Source organism: Spermophilus citellus (assembly GCF_964194105.1).
Source record: "Spermophilus citellus genome assembly, chromosome: 18".
NCBI classification, from domain to species: Eukaryota; Metazoa; Chordata; class Mammalia; order Rodentia; family Sciuridae; genus Spermophilus; species Spermophilus citellus.
In genome coordinates, this window is record NC_138200.1 from 35,179,611 (window position 1) to 35,205,202 (window position 25,592).

The following is a 25,592-nucleotide window of genomic DNA, read 5'->3' on the forward strand; positions in this document are numbered from 1 at the left end:
AACACTATCAATTAAATATTTCTTTCCTTTCCATTATCATGTATCCATTAGGTTTTTATAGTGGGGTATTATTTGAAGTCTACCTTGAGCTATAGAGTTTACTATTTTTATGTCTGGGCAGAGTTAAGATGAGGAAGATATATTTGATGTGGACCAAATGTGAAAATGGCAGTTCCCTGAAAGCAGTTGGATATCCAGAACTCTGACAAGTGAAAGGTTAGAATAATGTTAGAGATTTGATGGTCACAGCACTGTAGTGTTGCTCCTTCATCAAAGAGAATACATTGTAGAGAAGAGCAGATGTGAAAAACTCCCAAGGTGGGACTAAAGAAGCAGTAGTAGTCAGCTGAGGAGAGGTGTTTAGTATTTCAGGACACCATGCTGCTCAAAGCAAATGTCAGAAATCTGAATTAGTTCTGCTTAAGATCCTATCAGTGACTCGCTTATTCATTTTATGCAGAAAGTCTAACCCATGTAATACTCTGCAATGGATTTTTTTTTTATCAGTAAAGGTTCTTACCACTTAAAAGGCACTTAAAAAGAAAGTTGTTCCAGAAGTGTTCTAGAAAATGATCACATAGGTGATGATTACTTCAAACTGTAGGAATCAGAAGATAATATTTATAATTAGCCTAAATCATCTCCCTTTTTTATCCTTAAGAATTGAAAAATACTATTTTCTTTTTTAAATTTTTTAAAAGTTTTTATTTATATATGACACTGTAATGCATTACAATTCTTATTACACATATAGAGCACAATTTTTCATATCTCTGGTTGTATACAAAGTATATTCACACCAATTCGTGTCTCATACCTGTACTTTGGATAATCATGATCATCACATTCCACCATCATTTATATTTTCGTGCACCTCCTTTCCCCTTCAACTTCTCTGCCCTATCTAGAGTTCGTCTATTCCTCCCATGTTCCCTATCTCACTATGAATCAGCCTCCTTATATCAAAGAAAACATTCGGCATTTGGTTTTTTGGGATTGGCTAATAACTTCACTTAGCATTATCTTCTCTAACTCCATCCATTTACCTGCAAATGCCATGAATTTATTCTCTTTTATTGCTGACTAATATTCCATTGTGTACATATGCCACATTTTTTAATCCATTCATCTATCGAAGGGTATCTAGGTTGGTTCCACAGTTTAGCTATTGTGAATTGTGCTGCTATAAACGTTGATGTGGCTGTGTCCCTGTAGTATGCTGTTTTTAGGTCCTTTGGGTATAGAACGAGGAGAGGGATAGCTGGGTCAAATGGTGGTTCCATTCTCAATTTTCCAAGAAATCTCCATACTGCTTTTCATATTGACTGCACCAATTTGCAGTCCCACCAGCAATGTATGAGTTTACCTTTTTCCCCACATCCCCACCAACATGAAAAGTGCTATTTTCTAAGGGGAAATTGCATCAACAAGTGCTTTTGTCTCAACAATGAAATCACTAATATATTTTTTAAAAATCTACTTAAAAATTTTACTTATTTTTTTGTAATTTAAAATATTTTATTAACAAAATATTAATTTTATTTGTTAATGACTTATATGAGAATAAAAGTATATATTTAATATATTTTTATAAAATTACATTTTCTTTACTACTATATGTTTTAAATTTTTAATATTTGAATGTATGAAATAGATAATTTCACAGGTAAAAATTTTAATTTTGGAGGATTTTAAATTAAATACCAGTATATCATTTTGTTCTAGTAATGGTTGGAGTTGATTCATAATATTAATTAATTGAGAATTAAAAAAAAAACAGAAAGTACTTTTAAAATATGGTAGAAAGATCATGAAGAGAACATAAACAATGAACATTTGACTTGGCCTGGGACATGATTATTAGAAGATTATTGAAAGAACATGATTATTGAAAGAACAGTTTCAGCACCACAGGACAGAAGCCAAAGGCTTACTGATGACCTGTAATTGGTGAGAAAGGGGACATGGTAGTTATAGCCACTTGTTGGAGATGTAGAACATCACAGGAAAGGAAGTATATAGTGTGATGGTTAACTGGAAGGGGCCCATCAGTGAGCTACATTATTTTGAAAGGAGGAAGATTTTTCTGTGTTGAAGACAGTGATAATAGAGCCAGGGGTGGAAAGGTTAAAGATTACAGATTTTGTAATGTAGGAGGAGGAAAAATGGAATTTATCCAGCCACCAAATGTAAGTAATAATGAACACGAAGAAAATAGTAGCTACAATAGTAGCTCAAGGAAAGGTGATTCATAGGTGTTTTAAGTATTTCAAGTAGGCAGTTCCAAAAGAATCACATCCACTTTATTTTAGTTTACTTTTAAAATTCTGCTACATCTGCCTTTTAATTGTTCAGAAATTTAGTTCCTCAAGATATAGGCTGTGGCCATAAATGTGTTTATTCAGTATAAATCCTATACTTAACTTTAGCTGTGTACTTCGTTTCTAAATTATTTTGACATACAGTTTTCTTCTACTGCCTACTTAGGTTATAGCAATACGCCCTATTAGAAGACTCACACACATCCCAGGTACTTTAGAAGATGAGGACGAGGATGAAGATAATGATGATATTGTCATGTTAGAGAAAAAAATACGAACATCCAGTATGCCAGAGCAGGCCCATAAAGTCTGTGTCAAAGAGATAAAAAGGTAAATTATTGAAGGCATTAATTCACTAGTATTTTCTTTTTGTTTATTATGTAAAAGTAACAATTTTGAAACTTGATTCTGCTGCTTTGGATCACAAACTGAAATCTGAATCATTTGTTTTATATCCTCTGCTCTTTCTCTTTTTCTTATTCTTAATATACTCATAGATCACCCTATTCATTTTATCTTTCCATTGCCAACTTTTATCTTTCATGACTTTCCTAATTCGTGGCTTATGCCTTTGTTCTTTGGAAGACTTCCCCTCTTTAATCATTCCTCAGCAGAATATAATTCTTAAAACATTCTTAATACTCGTAAATTAACACCACTTTCATTAATATTTTTATCATACCAAAAAGTGATAGACATCTTTCACTTCTACTTTGGCTGTCAGACATTGTAACTATTGTAGCTGCCTTTTCCTTGTCTAAAATAAAGGACCATACTTCTTTGTTCAGATGCAGTATTTGTTCAATTATCATTGTATTCTTACTTGTCACTGTTTCTTATTAGATTGTAATCTTCAGAAAGTAGAAACTGTCAGTTTCTCTTTATGCAACACAAAGTACAGGGAAACCTTGATGACAAAATAGATTACATATATATTTATTTATATTTATTTTTTAGTTGTAGTTGGACACAATACCTTTGTTTTATTTTTATGTGCTACTGAGGATCGAACCCAGGGCCTCACACATGCAATGTGAATGCACTACTGTTGAGCCACAACCCATCCCCGTGGTGGGTTATATTTTATGGATAACCTCAGAGTTAAATAGAACACCATTTTTTTCTTTTATATTATGAAACAAAATAAAATTTATATTAACATTAAAAACTTTTTTAGACTTGTTTAAATATTCATGATACATCTCACCTAGGATGGGAGTCATGTTGATTTCTCTGTATTGGTATTATTTTATATTCTTGAATATTAAGTATGTTTTATATGTATTCTTTCCCCATAGACTCAAAAAAATGCCTCAATCAATGCCAGAATATGCTCTGACTAGAAATTATTTGGAACTTATGGTAGAACTTCCTTGGAACAAAAGTACAACTGGTGAGCCAACAAAATAACACCTTGTTTACATCCTAATCATCACTCAGCTCATGTAAATTCTCACTTCAAATGTTGCCCATTGACTGTCTTACTAATAAATTAGTTACTTTTCATTTTTGAAACTATTTTATTGAGTTATTATTGACATGTAAAAGCTGGTATTTACATCCTGATAAGACTAATCCATGAAATCATCACTATCATCAAAGCCATAAATATATCTATCCTACTCAAAGTTTCCTCCTTCTCATTATGTTGTTATAATTGACATTTCTTTCTGTGTATATGTGGTGGTGGTGGGTGATATTAAAACCATGGAGCATAAAATCCACCTTTTTAGCAATTTTTTTAAGAGAGAGAGAGGAGAGAGAGAGAGAGAGAATTTTTTAATATTTATTTTTTAGTTTTCGACGGACACAACATCTTTATTTTATTTTTATGTGGTGCTGAGGATGGAACCCAGCGCCCCACGCATGCCAAGCGAGCTCGTTACCACTTGAGCCACATCCCCAGCCCTTTTTAGCAAATTTTAAGAATACAAAATAGTATTGTTAGCTACATGCCCTAGGCTGTATAGCATGTCTCCAGAACCTATCTTGTATTATTGAGACTTTCTACCCTTTAACCATCACTTCACCATTCCTCTGAACTTAGTCCCTGGCAGTTACTGCTGCTGCTCTTAGCTTCTATGAATTTGATTGTTTTAAATTTCACATATAAGGGAAATTATACAGTATTTGTCTTTCTGTGTCTGGCTTATTTCATTTATCATAATCCCTTGTAGATTTATCCATGATGTCAAAAATTGACAGGATTTCCTTATATTTTAAGGCTGTATACTATATTGTATGTATATACCACTTTTTTAAATTCATGAATCTTTCAGTAGATGTTGAGGTGATTTTCACATCTTGACTATTGTGAATAATCACATTACAGTGAATATGGCAGTGTAGCTATCTCTTCCAGATTCTGCTTTCAATTCCTTTGGATATATACACAGAAGTAGGACTTCTAGATCATACGGTAATTCTATTTTTGATCTTTTGAGGAACCTCTACACTGTTTTCATAATGGCTATACTAATTTACATTCCTACTAACAGTGTAGAATTCTCTTTTCTCCATATGCTTGTCACCACTTGTTAGAATTTTTTTATAGTTTTTTTTTTAATAGCCATTCTAGTAGGCATGAAGGAATAGCTTGTGGTTTTTGGGGGGCTGAAGATCAAACCCAAGGCCTTGCACATTCTATGCAAGTGCTCTCCCACTGAGCTACTTCCCAGCCCTTTGTGGTTTTGATTTTCATTTTCTTGATGATGAGTGATGTTGAGCACCTTTTCATTTATTTCTTGGGCATCTGTATGTCTTCTTTAGAGAAAGATCTGTTGAGGTCCTTTTCCCATTTTCACTCAGGCTATTTGGTTTTTGCTGTTGATTTGTGTGGTTCATTGTATATTTTAGATATTAATCTCTTATCAGATAAATGGTTTGCAAATATTTTCTTCTATTCTATGTATAGCCTTCTCATTTTATTGATTGTTCCCTTTGTTTAAAGAAGCTTTTTAGTTTGATGTAATTTCACTTATTTATCTTTTGCTCTTGTTGCCTTACTTTTGATGTCACATCCCAAAATATTACCAAGACCAATATCAAGGAGCTTTTTCCATGGTTTTATCTAGGAATCTTATGATTTCAGGTCTTATGTTTAAGTCTTTCATCCATTTTGAGTTGATTTTTGTGAGTGGTGTAATATCAAAGTCTAATTTCATTCTTCTGCATGTGATATCCAGTTTTTCCAACAGCATTTATTTGAAGAGACTGTCCTTGCCCTATTGTGCACTCTTGGCATCTTTATTGAAAATTAGCTGATCATATGTGTATATTTATTTCTGGGCTATTCTTTTCTGTTCTGTATGTCTGTTTTATGCCAGAACCATGTTTTTTTTTATATTACTGTAGATTGTAATATAACTTGACATCCAGGTGGTATGATTCCTCCAGCTTTGTTTTTCTTGCTCAAGATTGCTTTGGCCATTGGGATCTTTTGTAATTACATGTGAATTTTAGGATTTTTTTTTTTGTGTGTGTGTGTGTATGTGTGAAAAATGGCATCAGAATTTTGACAGACATTATCAAAAGGATTTGTGGATTCCCTTGGGAAATATGGACATTTTATCAATATTCTTCTAGTCTATGAACATGGTCTTATCTCTCCATTTACTTGTGTTTAATTTCTTTCACCAGTATTTTATAGTTGTAAGTTGCATTTTGTCAATGGTTTTTCTGCATCTATTGAGATGATGATATTATTTTTATCCTTTATTCTGTTAACTTATTATGTCACATTTATTGATTTGTGTGTGTTGAATAGTTCTTGCAGTATCAGTGATAAATTTCATATCATGATGTATGACTCTTAATGTGCTGCTGCATTTGATTTGCTTGTATTTTGTTGAAAATGTTTGCATCTATGTTTATCTTTTTTTATCTTAATTTTCTTTTCGTGTCTTTGTGTGGCTTTGGTTTAGGGGTAATTTTAGACTCATAAAATATATTTGGAGTATTCCTTTCTCTTCAGTTTTTTAAAGAATTTGAGAAGGATTTGTGTTAATTGTTCTTTAAATGTTTGGCAAAATTCACCAAAAACATTTGGTCCTGGGCTTTTCTTTCTTGGGAGGATTTTGATTACCAGTTCTCTCTCTGTTTTTGGATTTCTGTTTCTTGATTCAATCTTGGAAGGTTGCATGTATCTAGGAATTAATTCTAAGTTATTCAATTTGCTGATGTACCGTTGTTCGGTAGTAGTCTCTTATGATCATTTGTTTCTTTTTTTTTTGCGGGGGTGTGTACTGGGGATTGAACTCAGGGGCACTCAACCACTGAGCCACATTCCCAACCCTATTTTATTTAGAGTCAGGGTCTCACTAAGTTGCTTAGGGCCTCACTGTTGCTGAGTCTGGCTTTGAACTTGCAATCCTCCTGCCTCAGCCTCCTGAACCACTGGGATTACAGGTTTGTGCCACCGCTCCTGGTAGTTCCCTGGATTTTGAAGAAAAACCCAGAAGTTTGGTATATCCTGTTATTATAAAACACATTTTTGGCTCTCTGCCCGGAACCCAGCATTCCTGAGGTTCTTGCCATCACAGAACCCAATTTCCCTGGCCTTCCACATAGACCTCAATTCTGACTACAATCAATAGTATAACTAAAAATTACGTATATTACTGCTTAGCCAGGTTTTTATGGACTATCTTGGGAACCAAACTACACTTAAGGCCATTTTTTTTCCATAAAGAAAAGTATACAAAAAATTCCAAATAGCTAATTGAAAGAGTAGGTTTGTATGTTTCTTTTCTCCACTCTCCTTCTTTCACTGTCAGTATGAATATGTCACTGTATAATAATATGCACTAACAACCACCTGACTGGTGAATTTATTTTGGCTTCCATGGCCTGGTGTTTAATTTATGAGTGTTTTATATGCTAAAAGCATGTTAGTAAACCTGATGAAAGCTTTACTCTGGAAACAAAGCCTAATTCAAATGCTTCTTATAATACTTTAATGAATACAGTTTTTCTGGATGGCAATTAGGGGATTCTTTACAATGATTTTTTTTTAACCTAGCACTTCCATTTATAGAAGATTAGCTGAAGGAAATAATTATAGCCATATATAAAGATTAGTTACAAGAATTCACAGTGTTTTCTTTATGACCAAGGATTTGTAAATAACCTAGATGCTCAGCATAGAGAATTAGTTAAATGAATATGGATAATTATTTAATGCAATATTAAGTAGTCATAACATATTAGAAAAATACATGTGACTGAAAGTGGCTGTAGAAGAGTAAATGAAAAAAATTACAGAAAGTGTTATACATTCCCATTTTGAGAAATAGGTATGTAAGTACACATTCACACAGCCTAGAATAACATACCAAAAAGAAGGTAATGATGATCTTTGGGGGATATGAGATTATGGGTTACTGTTTTCTTCTTTTATTGATTTCTTCAGATTTTCTGGGATGGACACATTTGTTCCCATCAAAGGAACAAATGCCAGCATGAATAGAGTATGTGCAAATTATGTCTGCATGAAAATAGTGTGTATCTAGAAAATCATTCCAAATAAAGTGAGCATAGTGGTTTATTTGTTCTTTTTAGCTATATATGAAAGTAGAGTGTATTTTGACATATTGTAAATACATGCAGTATAGCTTATTCTAAGTAGGATTCCATTCTTGTGGTTGCACATGATGTTGAGTTATACTTGTCATGTATTCATATAGAACATAGAAAAGTACATCCAGTTCATTCATACCAGAGTATTCGACCTTTTGTTTTTGGTGACTGGCTTATTCACTTAGCATAATAGTCTCCATTTCCATTCATTTGCCAGCAAATGCCATAATTTTATTCTTCTTTATGGCTGAGTAATATGCCATTGTGTATATATGCCACATTTTCTTTATCCACTCATTTGTTGAAGAGCACCTAGGTTGGTTCCATAAATTTAGCTATTGTGAATTGAGCTGCTATAAACATTGATCTGGCTGTGTCACTGTAGTAAGTACCCACTATCTCTGGAGACACCAAATCTTAAGCAGAAAAACTAAACCAAGTGTAGGATCCAAGTTTGTTCTACCACATCTTTTTTAAAAAAAAAAAAAAAAAAGTTGGCTCTTGCCAAGCTTGAAAAAGTTTGACCTGTTCAAATTTTTTCTGTTGGGTTTTTTGACAGACCGTCTGGACATTCGGGCAGCCCGAATTCTTCTGGATAATGACCACTATGCCATGGAAAAATTGAAGAAAAGAGTTCTGGAATACTTGGCTGTCAGGCAGCTGAAAAACAACCTGAAGGGCCCTATTCTGTGCTTTGTTGGCCCTCCTGGAGTTGGTAAAACAAGTGTGGGAAGATCAGTGGCCAAGACTTTAGGTCGAGAGTTCCACAGGATTGCGCTTGGAGGAGTATGTGATCAGTCTGACATTCGAGGACACAGGTAAAATGTATCTCCCAGCCTAATCTCCAATTCTAGTTCTCATTTTGTTGACTAGAGCCTCTAAAACACTGAGGCACAATATTATGTCTCTCTTTCTTCAGGGACTATTTGTAGTATCTTGAATGGAAAGGACATTTACAAGACTTATATGCTAGCCTAGAGCCTCTCATCATAATGGAATACCTAAATTAACCTTGATATTTGTATGACAAGTGGGTAGCTATTGTATGCCTCAGCTTTTCTGAAATCTCATTTAAATGTGATTATAAATTACTTTATGATTGGATATTATAATGTCTTTGCATTCATTTTGGCCCAGTTATATTACATAAATAATAACCCATAAATATTTAGCATTTAGAAAAACAACTGTAATAGTTAGGGCAGATATGAAGAGGAGGAATCTTGGGTAGCAAATTTCTTCTGCTTGCAGTTTAACCTCCTTTATGAAAGCTGATTTGTATTATAAATACCAATAATAAAGAAAGATTAGCATAACTATTAAGGCTTATCCTTGTATGTGTGTATATATGTATATCTTAAATGTAGAACATTAAAAATATAGAAGCCATGAACTGCTTATAAAAAAAAAAATGATGCTTTTTTTCGCAGGGAGAGTACCAGGAATTGAACTCAGGGGCAACTTGTCCACTGAGCCACATTCCCAGCCCTATTTTGTATTTTATTTAGAGACAAGGTCTCACTGAGTTGCTTAGCACCTCAGTTTTGCTGAGGCTGGCTTTGAACTTGCCATCCTCCTGCTTCAGCCTCCTGAGCTGCTAGGGTTACAGACATGCACCACCACACCCAGCTAATGTGATACATTTTTTAAAAATATGTTTTTAAGTTGTTGATGATGAGCATTTATTTTTATTTATTTATATGCAGTGCTGAGAATTGAACCCAGTGCCTCACACATGCAAGGCAACAGCTCTACCACTGAGCTACAACACCAGCCTTAACATCTTATTTTCCAATTCCCTGTTCACAGGTTATCTCTGACCTTAGGTGGGAATGGGAAACTGTTTCAAAAACTTTTCTTTGAGAAATGTTACTTTTATATTCTCTTATTTGTTCACTTACAATCAAAGAAGAACCAATCCAAGACTTTAATGAATAAGCAATGAGGGGGAACATCAGAGCAGAGAATTTATTTGGGTCATTGATTGGGTTATAATGACCTGACTAAACATTGTCCCATTGTGTTTCTTTTTATTATTCTGAAAAACTTAAAGGAAGTTTCTTTCTGGAAACGTCAAAAGATATTTTTGTTGCCTAGACTTTCTTATTCTCGCTTGTGCCACTAGAGGCTGTAGTTTGCTTTCATAACAAAATTGGCATCTCTTGGACCAAAGCTGGATCTAGGGCCACAATCTTCTGACTTTAACTATAGAGCTTTCAGGAGGTATTCCTGATTTAAGTGACTTGATTTATACCTTACATTGTTTTAGTTATTTTTTTCTTATCTGTAGCTTAGTTTTGTGTATGTATTTGATGAGATTTAGAGAATCAGTTTGTGGCATTAATGTTATGAGGAAGTGGTATAATAAGCATTTGACATGTAGGTAATTTTGTTCTTATTTCTTTCTATAATTGTATTGATTATTCTGAAGGGTTTAAAGGCACCCAGTATATGACATACAGTAAGCATCACTAAAAATTAGCCTCATTATTGTTTTAATTCTAAATTCATAGGGAATAAGTCTGGATTTATATAGTTTGGTATGATTTTTGATAAGCCTTAAGCTGATTTTTAAGTTGCATTCTAAAATATTTATTCTATTTTCAGCATTACTATTTAATTTATGTGACAGAATTGTGAAAATGTATTTGTCTATTACCTGGTGGTAGAGAATGTTTACTGTCATGCGTCTCATCACTTCTTAAGAATAAAAATTGTTGGATTTAAACAGATCTCCTTTTAAACTCTTTACTAACATACTAAGTGTGTTCATTTTTTCGAATAAGTATATTTTTGTGTGTGTAATACTAAATCTAAAGAAAATAAGAATTTACTTTTTAAGTCTTTTTAAGGAACTTGTGTTATGATCACCACTGCTTAAAATATTTGTAAATATAAACTGTTTAGAAATGTATGGCTTGCATAGAGATCATGATTATTGCCAAATCATTCCATTGAACCTGATATTAGATTAACCTTCTTGGAAACTATTCCTTAACCATCCCTGTTCAGATGTTTCATTAAACACTACACAGCCTATCCTTGTGCTATTAAAAATGATCACTCACCTCTCTGCTAAATTATTAAAGCCTGGTGAAAAAAATTTATTTGAAAATCTATTTGAAGGCGCATGGAGAGTAGTGTGTGGTTGTTGAGGAATGAAGAGGGTGAGGGAAGAGTATGCATTCATGTCAGAGTAATGAATTGAAGGTGACTAGGAGCAGGGGAGAAAGAACAGTGGAGGATTATAGCACAGCCATGGGTGGCATCTGTGGGAACATGTAGTTCCATGTGACAGTTGAGGCATTTTGGAAACACCCAGGTCTTGGCATTTGAGTACTGGTCACATGCTCACAATTAGAGTTCATGAAAAGTTTTGTTTTTCCTTAGCCTCTGAGTAGGCACCACTGTTCTGCAGCCTTAAAATAGCCAAGGAGAAACAGAGCTGCTTTATGTCATCTTCCTTGCTTATTCTCCTGATTTTATCACTCACTGTCCTTATTTTCCCATGCATGAAACACCAGCCATTTGCTAGAAGTACCTGTTTATGTAAAGGAAGGTGCTAGTAGGGAATGGATGTTAAAAACAATGGAAGATATATATTTAAGTGATAATAAGGTGGAAGAAGGGGAAAAAAGGAAAGGCTTCATTTACATTTAAATATTAAACTGGAAAAATAATAATGACCTGACTAAACATTGGCCCATTGTGTTTCTTTGTATTATTCTGAATAACTTAAAAAGGAAAAATAGGCTAATGCTTAGTTCCATATTAACCCATACAGTTTTTCAGTCTTCTCAACATTTCACATTTGGTTTTATCGTCATTGGATTTTTTTCTGTCTGCTTTTTAATGTTCTCATCTATCAGATTTTAAAATGAAGTTTTTATATTTAAATATTCCATTTAAATAATTTAAACCAGTTCACAGAAATTCAATATAAAATAACTTTTTTAAGTTGAAATTTGATGAAATTTGTTTTCATTCTTTGTTCTTTGGTTAAAAAAAAATACTATTGCTATGATATGTCTCAATCCCTGTTTCTATTAACTCTTTGGAGGAAATTTACCAGCTGTTTGTTTAGGTAATGAAAGTATATTATTGTAGGGAATCATTGACTTAATTTTTAAATATGATGAGAAGAAAAACAGTCTTGTGATTTCTTTGTTGATAAATTTTCATATGCAACCCAAAATGGTGAAGTTATAAGTTAACAGTTTCATTATTAGACTCTAAAAGGGAAAAAATAACTTTAGTAGCAAATGTTTAACATTTTTTAATATAGTATAACAGACATATAATGATTTACTTACTATTCTCCTTACAACCAAGTATTTGCATATAACTCTTTTTTGCCTCTGTAAAACAAGTTTATTTTAAGGCCCCAACCCACATTTCCTCCATTAATTAAAATGAGTAATGATCTTTCTTTTTTCTAAATTAGCCATGTATTGTCTATTTTGCTCCTTTGATGATTAAACAATATAGACCTCTGACATTTCTAACATACATCTATGGAGATAAAACATAAATCCAGTGAGCATCTGGAATCTGGAAACCTTTCAGCTGCTCCAATATCCAAACCTTTTTGAGCACTGATATGATGCCCCTAGTGGAAAATTCCACACCTGACATCATGTGATGGGTCTAAGTCAAAAAGCAGGTGCACTAAAAGTATTATACAAAATTTGCCAGGTGCAGTGGTGCATACCTATAATCCCAGCCACTTAGTGGGCGAAAACAGTAGGATCACAAGTTTGAGGCCAACCTGGGGACTTAGCTCAGTGATAGAGTGCTTCTGGGTTAAACCCCCAGTAATGAGTAAGGGAGGATTTTATATATATAGTGTGTGTGTGTGTGTGTGTGTATAATTATCATTAGGCTATGAAAAAGTACTTGTGAAACATAAATTAATTTCATGTTTGAATTTGGGTCTTATTCCCTAGATATCTTGTTATAAATATGCAAGTAGTCCAAAATCCAAAAAATTCAAAATCTGAAACACTTCAGATAAGGGATACTGAGCCTATATAAAAAAAGTTTAACCTCTGTATGGCAGAGCGCTCTCTCGCTCGCGCGCGCTTTCTCTCTCTCTCTATACACACACACACACATACACACACACACACAATCCCCTAAAATTAAAAAAAATCTATTTATATGTGTATGTGAGTATATATGTGTGTGTGTGTGTGTGTGTGTGTATGTGTATATGTGTGTGTGTGTGTGTGTGTATGAATACATATATATATATATATATTTTGGATTATGTTAGATTTGGAAATATTTAAGTATGATCAGACTAAGATAATTGATTACCTTAAGGCAGTAAAATAGATGATATTTTAATTTTCCATAGTTATTTTTTGAAGCATAAACCAAACTATCTTTTGGAAAATAAAAAATGCTGATCTTATAATTAATATTTTTGAACTATTTAGAAAGTTTGGTTTTGTGTATCTTATATGCTAGTTGAATAGTCATGATAAATCTATTAAGCCTGAGGAAATAATAAGAAAAATATGAATTTATGTATTTTTCTTTTGAAAAAAATAATAATTTTGCTTTTATGTTTATATATTTAAATGCATTTAAATTTTTAAGCCTTTTTCATTCTGTTTTAACTGGTATATAAAAACATACAAATTGCCTATATTAACGGGATACCATTGTAATATTCTAACAGAATGTGTATATTTTTAAATGAATGTTTTTACTTCAACTGGAGGAAGAATTTCTAGGTAATCATATTCAGGTTTAAAAATAAGTCATTGAAGTGATATACTTTGTATAAACTTTATTATGCTATGTTGCTTTTTTATTTGCTATATTTTGAGAAATAAAATATAGAAAAGGCTAATATTTGCCCTTTTTCTGTTGATTGTACAATTTTATTATTTTATTTTTTTAAATACATGACAGGAGAATGTATTACAATTCTGATTACACATATAGAGCACAAATTTTCAGATGTTTGTATAAAGTATGTTCACGCCTTATATTTGCCCTTTAAAAAGTCATAGTTTGTAAAAGATTACCACTTTCATTTATTTCCTACTTATGTAGTTTCTCAGGAGGATATTTTGGTATGTTAATTAGGTAAGAAATGGTTGCAGTTGTTTGGTGATATTGAAAGAGAACATTTTCATTTTGTGTATTGCAACATTTTGCACCATCTGATTTCATACTCTATGGATTTATTCAAAATATATAATCTTTTCAGTCAGTGAATTGCATTCTTCCATAACTTCTGATAAAACCTAATAGAAAAACATGTTAAAACAAATTCAATGTAGGTAAGACATTGTCTACTACATTTCTAGAGCAGTTTCTGAAAAACTAGACGTTTTTCTTTTAATAAATAAGTATTAAATCTTTCATTAAATAATTAGTTATCTAGCTAGTTAACACTAGATCAGTAATTTTTATTTCTTCTGATTTTAGGAAAAAATATCCTTTCAGGAGAGGCTTAAATCATTAAATAATCAATCAAACTTACCACCTTTTTAGAATCAAAATATTAATAAAAGATGGCACATTCATGTATTTCTTAGCTTGGGTATTCTTGACTTTGATATGAAGTCACAGTATAGACATTCTTAATAGCTTATGGACTCAGTGGTAATGACTGTCTTTGTGCTTTGACCTCTATGCTAGTGGTGCGTATTTGGGAGATGTCACCTGTGACTGAGGAACATTAAGGACATTGAGTACACTTGGTGCTATAAAAATACATTTGTAATAGTTACTTTCATAAAGCAGAAGTTTTCATGGGACTCAGATTCAGATGTACTGATTTCTGCTTTTGTACTTTTTCCAAGAAACCAAAATTAGTCTTTTAAGTAGCTGGAAAAATAAGAATTAACATTGAAATTAACAATAATTAACATTAGTGTTTATTATGTGTTTTATGTTTGTTTTCTCATACAGCCTATGAAATTGGCACTGTTGTTTCAATTTTATAGATAAGGAAACTGAGACTTTGGTCAAGTAATTTATCCAAAGTAGCATTCAAACGATTTTGTTTTGTTTTGTTTTGTTTTTAAAGACAGGGCCTTGCTAAGTTGCTGAGGCTAGCTTTAAACTCTCGATCCTCCTGCCTCAACCTCCCAAACCTCTGGGATTGATTATAGGCATATGCCACCACACTTGGCAGCACTCAAATGCTTTTATCACCTTATCTACCTACCAATCTATCTACCAGTGGTGGTAGAAAGATGCTTTGGGTTGATTGCATAATGGATCTCGTGGAGAACGTTATAGCTCTCTATCCAGCATCTACTCGATAATAATACCCTATTGCTGTCATCAAGTGTCCACTAGATGTCCTCTTTAGAAGAGGTTATAATTCTCATGAGTAAAAACTAGGTCATTAGGTAGGTAAGCATCAGAAGAATTGTAGGGTCAGTAAAAGCTATAGGTATTTATTAGGTCACTTTGTGAGAGGTGGTCAGAAAGCTTTCTTAGAATTGTGATTTAGGCAGGGAGAGTAAGAGAGTGTTTTAGTCAGATTTTTGTAACTATAATGAAATACCTGAGGCAAGCTACTAACAAAGAAAAGAGAGTTTTTAGCTCTCAGTTTTGGAGTCTAAAAAGGCCAAACCACATCGTAAGACCCTTTTGAGGATTCCTCCTGTTTGCTATACCTCATGGTGGATTACAATGGTAAGAACACTTGTGGGAGCAAGGAATTATGTTGCAAACAGGAAGCAGGGAGTGTTATAACAACTTTTACAAGAACTAACTCAGAGTTCCATAAGAGATATCTTACCCCCTTTTCAAGGACATACCCCGCTCCCAATGTCTTCCTACTAGGCACCACCTTCTAAATACCACCAACCTGAGACCAAGTGGAACTTCTTGAATACTCAGACCATTCCATATCATAGCAGAGAGGAAAACACCATATTAACAAAGGTAGAAAACCCTGAGGGGTATAATAGAGTCTTGATTGTGAATGAAACAAGAGAGTAACAGAAGCAAGTTGGGAAAACCTGGTAGGAGCTAGATTGCCAAGAGCCCTTAAATTCTAGACAAAGGTGTTTGAACCTTGTTCTGTAGGATCTGGGAAGCAGTGGGAAGTTCAGGAGAAATTGCCTGTTTATAGTTCTAATATCTAGATTTCCACTTCTCTAAAAAGGGTTTTTAAAATATATTCTCTCCATGACCTTAGGTTTAGACTGGTAAGGCTACCTATCAAAAGGAAAAGTAATTAATGCAACAAAATATGGCTCACAGAGGCTTTGAGATTTAAAAGAAAATGTCTCTTTTTTACCACTCTTAAAATGAGTAATAGCAAATGTGTAAGTTCTCTAGAGTTATAATTTGAAAGAGTTTATTATTTTCATATCTTATCTTTCCTGTTTCCTGTTCTGAATTTTTTGTTTGTTTTTGTTTTTGTTTAATGGTGCTAGGACTTGAATCCAGGGCATTGCACATGCTAGGCAAGTGTGTTACCACTGACTTACAACCCCAGCCCCATCCTGAAATCTTGAATATGCTAATTTCTTATTATAAAAGGTCGAACAGGACAACGTTTATTGTGTCTAGTTCCAGTGCCTTAGTCACCTGCTCTGGATGAAAGGCATTCCCACGACATTTTTAAGGCTTTCTTGTCATTTCAAAGGTCACTCTATTTATTCTGTCCTACTTTATACCAGTCATGTGGCAGAATTGAGGCTTGCTCTGTGAATCAGCTTTGTGTGGATCATGAGATAACTGCTGCTGTTCCATTTATCATTGATCATTTTCTTCTAGGCAGTCAGCATTTTATGCCTTTTCAGAAACAGCATTTGCTTTGCACCTGACTTAGACAGTAAGGGTGTAATTAAAAATTAATAAATTGCTGCTTCAAATAAAGTTTTACCAGCTTTGTAACCTTAGGGACACTTTCTTTTAGTAAATATATTTGTTTTTATTTCATACTACACTCTACATCTGTCATAATTATGTAGATTGTCCTTATTCAAGTATGATAAAACAGCTTCTAAAATTTTAATGCTTAACAAAATATCTGGCAGAATTTGGTTATGCCACCTAATACATGTGATGTATATAGTTCAGAAATCAAAAAAATGGAATTTTGACATAAATACTGTTGATCTCAGACTCTCTTACTACAACTAACAAACAACAGATTATTACTTTTCAAAGGTAATTATTATCTTTGAAAGTTTGGAGTTTTTCTAATTTGTTTGTTGTTCATTATTTATTATGGCGGAGGGGATCCACCTTCTGAGTGGCCCTTTGAGCCCATTTTTAGTCTCCTTCACAAAGATGTTTTAGCCAGTCCTAGGGCAGCTCTTTCAGTATGTAAAATGGTTGTTATATTGGAGCAAAAGGGTGCTCTGGAAAACCATAAGAGTTTTAGGAACTAAAACTAAATTCCCAGGGACACTGGACATTTTGGAATCACAGACGAACAGCCAAAATTGTGTGGATTAAGTGTGGTGTTTTTCCTTTTTTACTAAATGCAAAAACAAGATACAGTTCTTCTAATATCATGGTCAGCTTGTAGCCAGAATTAAGTAGAAAGTAAGAATTGAATCTAATGATTTTTGATGTACCATAATACATCAAAAAAAGAGAGCTCTTAGAAAATAAAAATTGAATCTAATAATTTTTGATGAACCATAATACATTTAAAAAAAGAGAGCTCTTTGGTATGCTGTGGTGAGGCTGAATTACTTCTTTACAGGCGTCAAGTTTGATTTCTAAGTTATATTGTTCTTTCCTCCTCATCTCATGGTTGTAAATTTGCTGCCTTCTTTCTCTAGGCGAACCTATGTTGGCAGTATGCCTGGTCGTATAATCAATGGCTTGAAGACTGTTGGAGTTAATAATCCCGTGTTCCTATTAGATGAGGTTGACAAACTGGGGAAAAGTCTGCAGGGTGACCCTGCAGCAGCTTTGCTTGAGGTAAGTTTTAGAAAATTCCCTATTTATAATCACACTTAGAGCGTGAATGAGAGTAGATCCTATCTGCGTAATATCCACATTGGTGTGTAATCAGTTATGGGAACGGTTTGATATAGCCTAAAATTCAAAGCAATTTGACAGCTAAATAAAAATGTCTTGGATATTTCTTTCTCTTCATTCTGGTAAGTCTTTTCATTTCTTTTTTCTTTTTTTTTTTATATTAACTAGCTTACCAAAATTTTCTACAGAGATCAGTAATTCTATAAGGTTATGACCAAAAGCATCAAAGGAGTCTTCTTCCTGGGTCCTCCATTTCCTATTCTGCACTTCTTTAACATTTTATGGATCAGTTCCATTTTTTTAAATAGTTTGTATATATTGCTATGTTTTGATTTTTCAACTTTTGGCATTATTTGTAGTCTCCCTCTGTAGAAGTTGAAGATTTTTGCCTTTTTTCTTCTCTTTTACCCCTAATGTATCATTTTATACTCCAAATCTTTCATTATAGAGTTTATCTTTTTTATTGTCACTATTAAGTATTTACATTTATATTATCATGTAAATACTTTTCACAATTGATCATTTTTCCTTTCCTGTTCCTTTTTTTGTTTTTCTGTACATGTTTTTGAAGATCTACTTGACTTGTTTCTTCTGTTTACTTTTTCTAATTGTCTTTTTCTTCTTTTAGGACATTCAAACATTTTAGGTTCTCTATCAATTTTATCTTCGTAAAGCTTCCAATCTGAAAGGGTTGTTTCCTTCATCTGGTGCTATCTTTGTAGGATCTTTCTCCACTTCCTGCCATGTTTGATTTCCTGTCTCCTATATTCCTTGTCTCTTTCCTGGTTTATTCCCTCTTTTTTTTTGTTTTGTTTTGTTTTGTTTTGTTTAATGTTGATGACTTCCTATAAAGTTTACGTGGGTAAATATTTGTAGATTTTTTCATTCCAAAATATTTTTGTGTCTCTCATATTTGATTGGTAGTTTGAGTTTAGAATTTGAGTTAGAAACAATTTCTCTGCAGAATTTTACTTTGCCTTCATTGTTTTCTGGCTACTGGTATTGCTTTTGATAAAACTGAATCATGTTCTGATCCTTTATTTACTCTTTGAAAACTTTTAGGACCTTCCTTTTGTCTGTGTGCTGAAATTTTGCAGTAATCTAGGATGCTTTGATATGAGTCTATTTTTATCCATTTTTGTTGATGTTTTAAAGAGTCCTTGAATTCTTAATCTTTATTTCTGGAAAATCTTCTCAAATTCTTTAGTTGATGACTTTTTTCCCCTCACATTGTTTTGGAACTCCTATTACTTAGATATTAGATCTTTAATTGTGTTATCTTTTCTCTTTTAGTTTTTGCTCTACTTTCTGTGCAGACTTCCTCAGCTTCATCTTTAAAAACCCTTTATGTGTTTTTCAGAAACTTCTGTTTTTACTTCTCTGCATATTACTTTATAGTACCCTGCTCTCCATTCAGTAGTTGTAACATATCCCTTAACCTCTGTGAGAAAGACACTGATAGATTTTTTGCTTTTTAAATTTCCCTTTACTTTAAGCTGCTTTTATCTGTTTATGTTTTGTATCTTCTATGTTAGAGTCTTTTGTTAACCCTCTGGAAATTCTTTAGTTGTTTATGTATTCATATTTAAAAGTGAGCAATAAAAAATCTGACTGGAAACTGTGAATACAGGAATAGGGCTTATTGACTTTGAATTTCACAATTGCTTTTCTCTTTGGGCTGTTTGGTTGAGGAACCTCATGTCAGTAACTTTATGTCTTTCTTCTTAGCTGTTTAAATTGGCTAGCCCTCTGGAAACCTAGTTGGGGGAGAAAGATTGGGGATGAGGTAGTATCCTAGTGTTCCACTTGTGCTTGAGCTCCTTTGCCTGAGGCCTTGTTCTCACAAAAGTGCCTGCTCTTCTCAGTTGTGCCCCTTGTCCCCTGTGCAGAGAGCCACTGTTTTTTTTTATGTCCTTAAGAAAATAAACCTCTATTTTGCTGGGGTGGGGGAAGGGATGTGAGACCTGATTGCTTGGTAAATCACTTCAGCCAGTCTTCTTTATCTTAGTGCCTTTACTCCTACTACTTTTACCCTTGTTTAAGTAAAATGTTATTAATTCACATTGATTTGTATAATTGAGAAAACTTACTTTGAAAGTTTTTATTTTTTACTGTTCATTTCCTTGCTTTTAGTTCCCTTAGGCTTCCTGTTTCTTCTCTGCTTTTCTAATCTTAGAACAGGATGGCCTCAGGCATGTGTATTAGAAGCAAGGAGATCATACATTTTAGTTTGCCTGGAACAGTCTTGGATAATGCCTAATTATTAATTGCACTCCATTTTAGTCTTAGAAGTGGGTTCTGTCTGGACAATAAAAAATACAATTATCCTACTTAAAAGCTCCTAATTTGGACATTAGGGCTGATTTTGTTTGTTTTTGTTCATTTTTAATCATACAATAATTATCTTCTGGTTCAGTAACTGGTTTTCTCCGCAGTATTATGAACAATAAAATAATGAACATTATTTCAGATTTTAATGCTTTCTTAGGTAATACCTTTGGGCTTTTAGTTTAATTGATATTGGTACATTTGTCAGATAATCTGACAGATCCTCCCATTAAACATTTATAAATATCTTTTCAAAACAAATTTAACACTAAATCACTGATACTGAAGTTTCTCAACAAATTGCATTTGGAAGTCTAAAGAAGTCCCTCAAAGAGAGTTTTGTAAGTAAAGGGAAATGATTAAGTTCCCAATCTGTTTGGTTGTTGTGCAGTATATTTTAAATTGTCACCAAGTATAATGTTTGTAGGTTTTATCATTGATAAACAATTTTTTGTCTAATATCCATCTTGATACTCACTGTTTTGGCAGTTGATTTAAAGTAGAACGCTACTAAGAGTTTGGAAGATCCAAGAGGGTAGATTTAAGCTTTCCACATAGAAAACTTTTTACAATAAAGACATCTAGGCTGGGCGTAGTGGTACCTATAATCCTACTGGCTCTGGAAGCTGAGGTAGGAGAATCACAAGTTCAAAGCCAGTCCCAGCAGCTTAGTGAGACCCTAAGCAAATTAGTGAGACTCTGTCTCAAAAATAAAAAATAAAAAGGGCTGGGGATGTAGTTCAGTGGTTAAGCACCCCTGAGTTCAATCCCTGGTACAAACAACAACAACAAAAATAACATCTAGATATTACTTTTAAATATTTAAAAATTTTTAAAATGTTTTAAAAATTGTTTTACATTATTAACCTAGAGTAGTTACTTTGAATAAATTAAAGAATCGACTTGTTTTGCCTATAGATTCTTTTTTTAAAAATATTGTTTTAGTTGTTGATAGACCTTTATTTTATTTATTTATATGTGGTGCTGAGAATCGAACCCAGCACCTCACACATGCCAGGCAAGCGCGCTACCACTGAGCCACAGCCCCAACCGTGCCTATAGATTCTTATTGTCTTCATGTTTATTGATAAAGACATGTCCATTTCCTTGAGCTTCCATGGAATTGTTGTTTATGTAAAATAGAATGTATTTCCAGCTAAGTGTTGTCCAAAAGGATATTCAAAATATAGATATCATCTTTTGAAAATTTAATAGATAAAAATAGGTGTAACTATTTAATAAACAAATAATGGTAAACAGTAGAGTTCAAACAAGTCTGTTATTGAATAGCATTTAGAAGTTGGAAATTCCTTTTAAGTAATAGACTTGAAATTACAGAATTATTTTCTTACCAGATTTTATCATGTTTATAATTGATACATGTTCACATTTAGTTATTAAATAAAACTGCATTTATGAAATATTTTTGTGTGAGTGAGCAAGTAAAATGCACGAATACTTTACCAATTTTCTGTATAGATGGTGATACTTACAGTTCTAAATAATATATATTTCCCCCAAATGGAGAAGTCAATGGTCAGACGTACTAAACTTTTTTCTTTAAAACTAAAGTAAAAACTTCTAATTTTAATTAGAATTAGATGCAGTTAGAAATTAAATCAAGTAGTGTATTTACTAATTAAATAAAACCCCTGTATGATCTTCCAGTTTAAGCTATTCAGCTATAGTCAAAGAATGTCATTGAAGAGGGACTTGGGAGTCTTCTAATCCAACTCATCTTTTTATAGATGAAAAACTTGAAGCCCAACATATTATCTTAAATTTTCATTTCACTTAATTTATATAGATGGTCTTCAACTTATAGTGGGTTGACTTATAATTTTTCAAATTTATTATGATACAAAAGTGATGAGATTCAGTAGAAACCATACTTTGAATTTTGTTATTTTCTCAGGTTAGCAATATATGGTATGATACTCTCTGGAGATGTTGAGGAGCAGCAGTAGGACTCGCTCCCAGTTAACTACCTGATCCTAAGAGTAAACGACTGACACTCTACAGTGTACTGTGTTGCTAAGCTATGATGTTTGGTGGGTTAGGTATATGAAATGCATTTTCCACTTAAAATATTTGCAACTTATGATAGGCTTATCAGGAAATAACCCATTGTAAGTCAAGGAGCTTCTATATTGACATATGAATTCTAAAAATTCTAGTAAAAATATCTTAAATAATGATATTACAAGAAAAATATAAAAATTATTCTTTTTATTTCCTTCCTTTTCTTTCTACCTTATCAGATTAGGGGGAAACAGTGATTGAATGTGACTATGAGCCCAGAAAATAAAAGATCAGGCACATGTATCCTTGTAAAACTTATGCCAGTTAAATATGTCCAGGATTTGCATTAATATCAGTAAACCACTCTTCCAATTTTTATTGATAAGCAGTACAAGAAAATTTTAAGAAAAACCTAAAATTGATAAGATAATCAACTAACTTATTTTTTTCTGTCATTTGGGAAAAAAAGGTTAACACTATTCAGTATTCAATTTATTACATAATATAGTCAGGAAATGAATTATTTGTGAAAAAGAAATATGGGAGCCCCTATCAATGGTCAGCTCCATTTCATCTTTCCATAAAATGAATTGTTTTTATTTTATACAGACATTTGAAATTAGGAAGACGTACAACTTAAATGACAAAAGTCTTAATGATAGAGTTTAAATCACTTTACTGTGTTACACAGCATTCCTAACTCTACATATTATCAGAATTTTCAGTCTATCTCAGAAAGGTACCAGATAGGACACATTCAGGAATAAAGGATTCATGGTAGAGTGCAAGTAGTAGGAAGTGAAGTTAAGGATTGGATTAAGAGCTGGCAAAAATTTGGCTGCAATGTATCAAATCATGCAGGCCACTCCACTGTTATAGAGCTGACCCATATATTTCTTGCCACCAGCTCCATCTGTAGATGTGTCCATCTGCAGATTTTTTCCTATGTACCTCACGGGCTTTTGTGTCACATGTAAATGTACTGGTGGGTCTTTAGCAGATAAGGAGTTCATCCATTTATTTCAAAGGTTCATGGCATACATTTTTTTTACATTTTTTTTTTTCTTTCAGCGGGGGACAAGTCATTTTCTTTGTTTTTGGGGATGATTCTGGGGATTGAACCCAGGGCCTTGTGCATGTGAGGCGAGCACTCTACCAACTGAGCTATATCCCCAGCCTCTTGTCTTATAAGGATAGCAGTTGCATTGAATTAGGGCTTCACTCTTAAACTCATTACACCTTAATTATCTCCTTAAAGTTTCTCAGATAGTTACATTGGGGGTCAGGGTGCACTATTCAATCCATAACGAAGGAGGTGTACTATATAGCTCTCCATACACACTAATGTGGTTATCAACACTTATTTTTTTTTATTGGTTGTTCACAACATTACAAAGCTCTTGACATATCATATTTCATACATTAGATTGAAGTAGGTTATGAACTCCCAATTTTACCCCAAATGCAGATTCCAGAATCACGTCGGTTACACATCCACAATTTTACATAATGCCTTATTAGTAATTGTTGTATTCTGCTACCTTTCGTATCCCCTAGTATCCCCCCTCCTCTTCCCTCACATCTTCTCTCTCTACCCCATCTACTATAATTCATTTCTCTCCTTGTTTATTTTCCCATTACCCTCACAACCTCTTGTATGTAATTTTGTATAGCAATGAGGGTCTCCCTTCATTTCCATGCAATTTCCCTTTTCTCTCTTTTTCCCTCCCATCTCATGTCTCTGTTTAAAGTTAATCTTTTCTTCCTGCTCTTCCTCCCTACTCTGTTCATAGTTGCTCTCATTATATCAAAGAAGACATTTGGTATTTGTTTTTTAGGGATTGGCTAGCTTCACTAAGCATAATCTGCTCTAGTGCCATCCATTTCCCTGCAAATTCCATGATTTTGTCATTTTTTAGTGCTGTGTAATATTCCATGGTGTATAAATGCCACATTTTTTTATCCATTCATCTTTTGAAGGGCATCTGGGTTGGTTCCACAGTCTTGCTATTGTGAATTGTGCTGCTATGAACATCAATGTGGCAGTATCCCTGTAGCATGCTCTTTTAAGGTCTTCAGGGAATAGTCCGAGAAGGGCAATAGCAGGGTCAAATGGTGGTTCCATTCCCAGCTTTCCCAGGAATCTCCATACTGCTTTCCAAATTGGCCGCACCAATTTGCAGTCCCACCAGCAATGTGCAAGTGTACCCTTTTCTCCACATCCTCGCCAGCACTTGTTGTTGTTTGACTTCATAGTGGCTGCCAATCTTACTGGAGTGAGATGGTATCTTAGGGTGGTTTTGATTTGCATTTCTCTGACTGCTAGAGATGGTGAGCATTTTTTCATGTACTTGTTGATTGATTGTATGTCTTCCTCTGAGAAGTGTCTGTTCAGGTCCTTGGCCCATTGTTGATTGGGTTATTTGTTATCTTATTGTCTAATTTTTTGAGTTCTTTGTATACTCTGGATATTAGGGCTCTATCTGAAGTGTGAGGAGTAAAAATTTGTTCCCATGATGTAGGCTCCCTATTTACCTCTCTTATTGTTTCTCTTGCTGAGAAAAAACTTTTTAGTTTAAGTAAGTCCCATTTGTTGATTCTTGTTATTAACTCTTGTGCTATGGGTGTCCTATTAAGGAATTTGGAGCCCGACCCCACAGTATGTAGATCGGAGCCAACTTTTTCTTCTATCAGACGCAGAGTCTCTGATTTGACATCAAGCTCCTTGATCCATTTTGAGTTAACTTTTGTGCATGGCGAGAGAAAGGGATTCAGTTTCATTTTGTTGCATATGGATTTCCAGTTTTCCCAACACCATTTGTTGAAGATGCTATCCTTCCTCCATTGCATGCTTTTAGCCCCTTTATCAAATATAAGATAGTTGTAACTTTGTGGATTAGTCTCTGTGTCCTCTATTCTATACCATTGGTCCACCCGCCTGTTTTGGTACCAGTACCATGCTGTTTTTGTCACTATTGCTCTGTAATATAGTTTGAAATCTGGTATCGCTATACCGCCTGATTTACGCTTCCTGCTTAGAATTGCTTTTGCTATTCTGGGTCTTTTATTTTTCCATATAAATTTCATGATTGCTTTATCTATTTCTACAAGAAATGCCATTGGCATTTTGATTGGCATTGCATTAAACCTATAGAGAACTTTTGGTAATATCGCCATTTTGATAATGTTAGTTCTGCCTATCCATGAGCAGGGTATATTTTTCCATCTTCTAAGATCTTCTTCTACTTCTGTCTTTAGGGTTCTGTAGTTTTCATTGTATAAATCTTTCACCTCTTTTGTTAGGTTGATTCCCAAGTATTTTTTTTTTTGAGGATATTGTGAATGGAGTGTTTTTCCTCATTTCCG

The 25,592-nt window shown here is 33.6% G+C and overlaps 1 protein-coding gene across 1 annotated transcript in view; it reads left to right on the forward strand.

The window, feature by feature from the left end:
• The window catches only part of LONP2 (lon peptidase 2, peroxisomal), a 120,205-nt gene that overhangs the window by 38,866 nt on the left and 55,747 nt on the right, over positions 1-25,592 (forward strand). The window contains exons 5-8 of the mRNA XM_081273096.1: positions 2,488-2,651; positions 3,620-3,714; positions 8,458-8,716; positions 17,675-17,816. Of these exons, the coding sequence (XP_081129222.1) occupies positions 2,488-2,651; positions 3,620-3,714; positions 8,458-8,716; positions 17,675-17,816 (660 nt within the window). The remainder of the gene's footprint in view (positions 1-2,487; positions 2,652-3,619; positions 3,715-8,457; positions 8,717-17,674; positions 17,817-25,592) is intronic.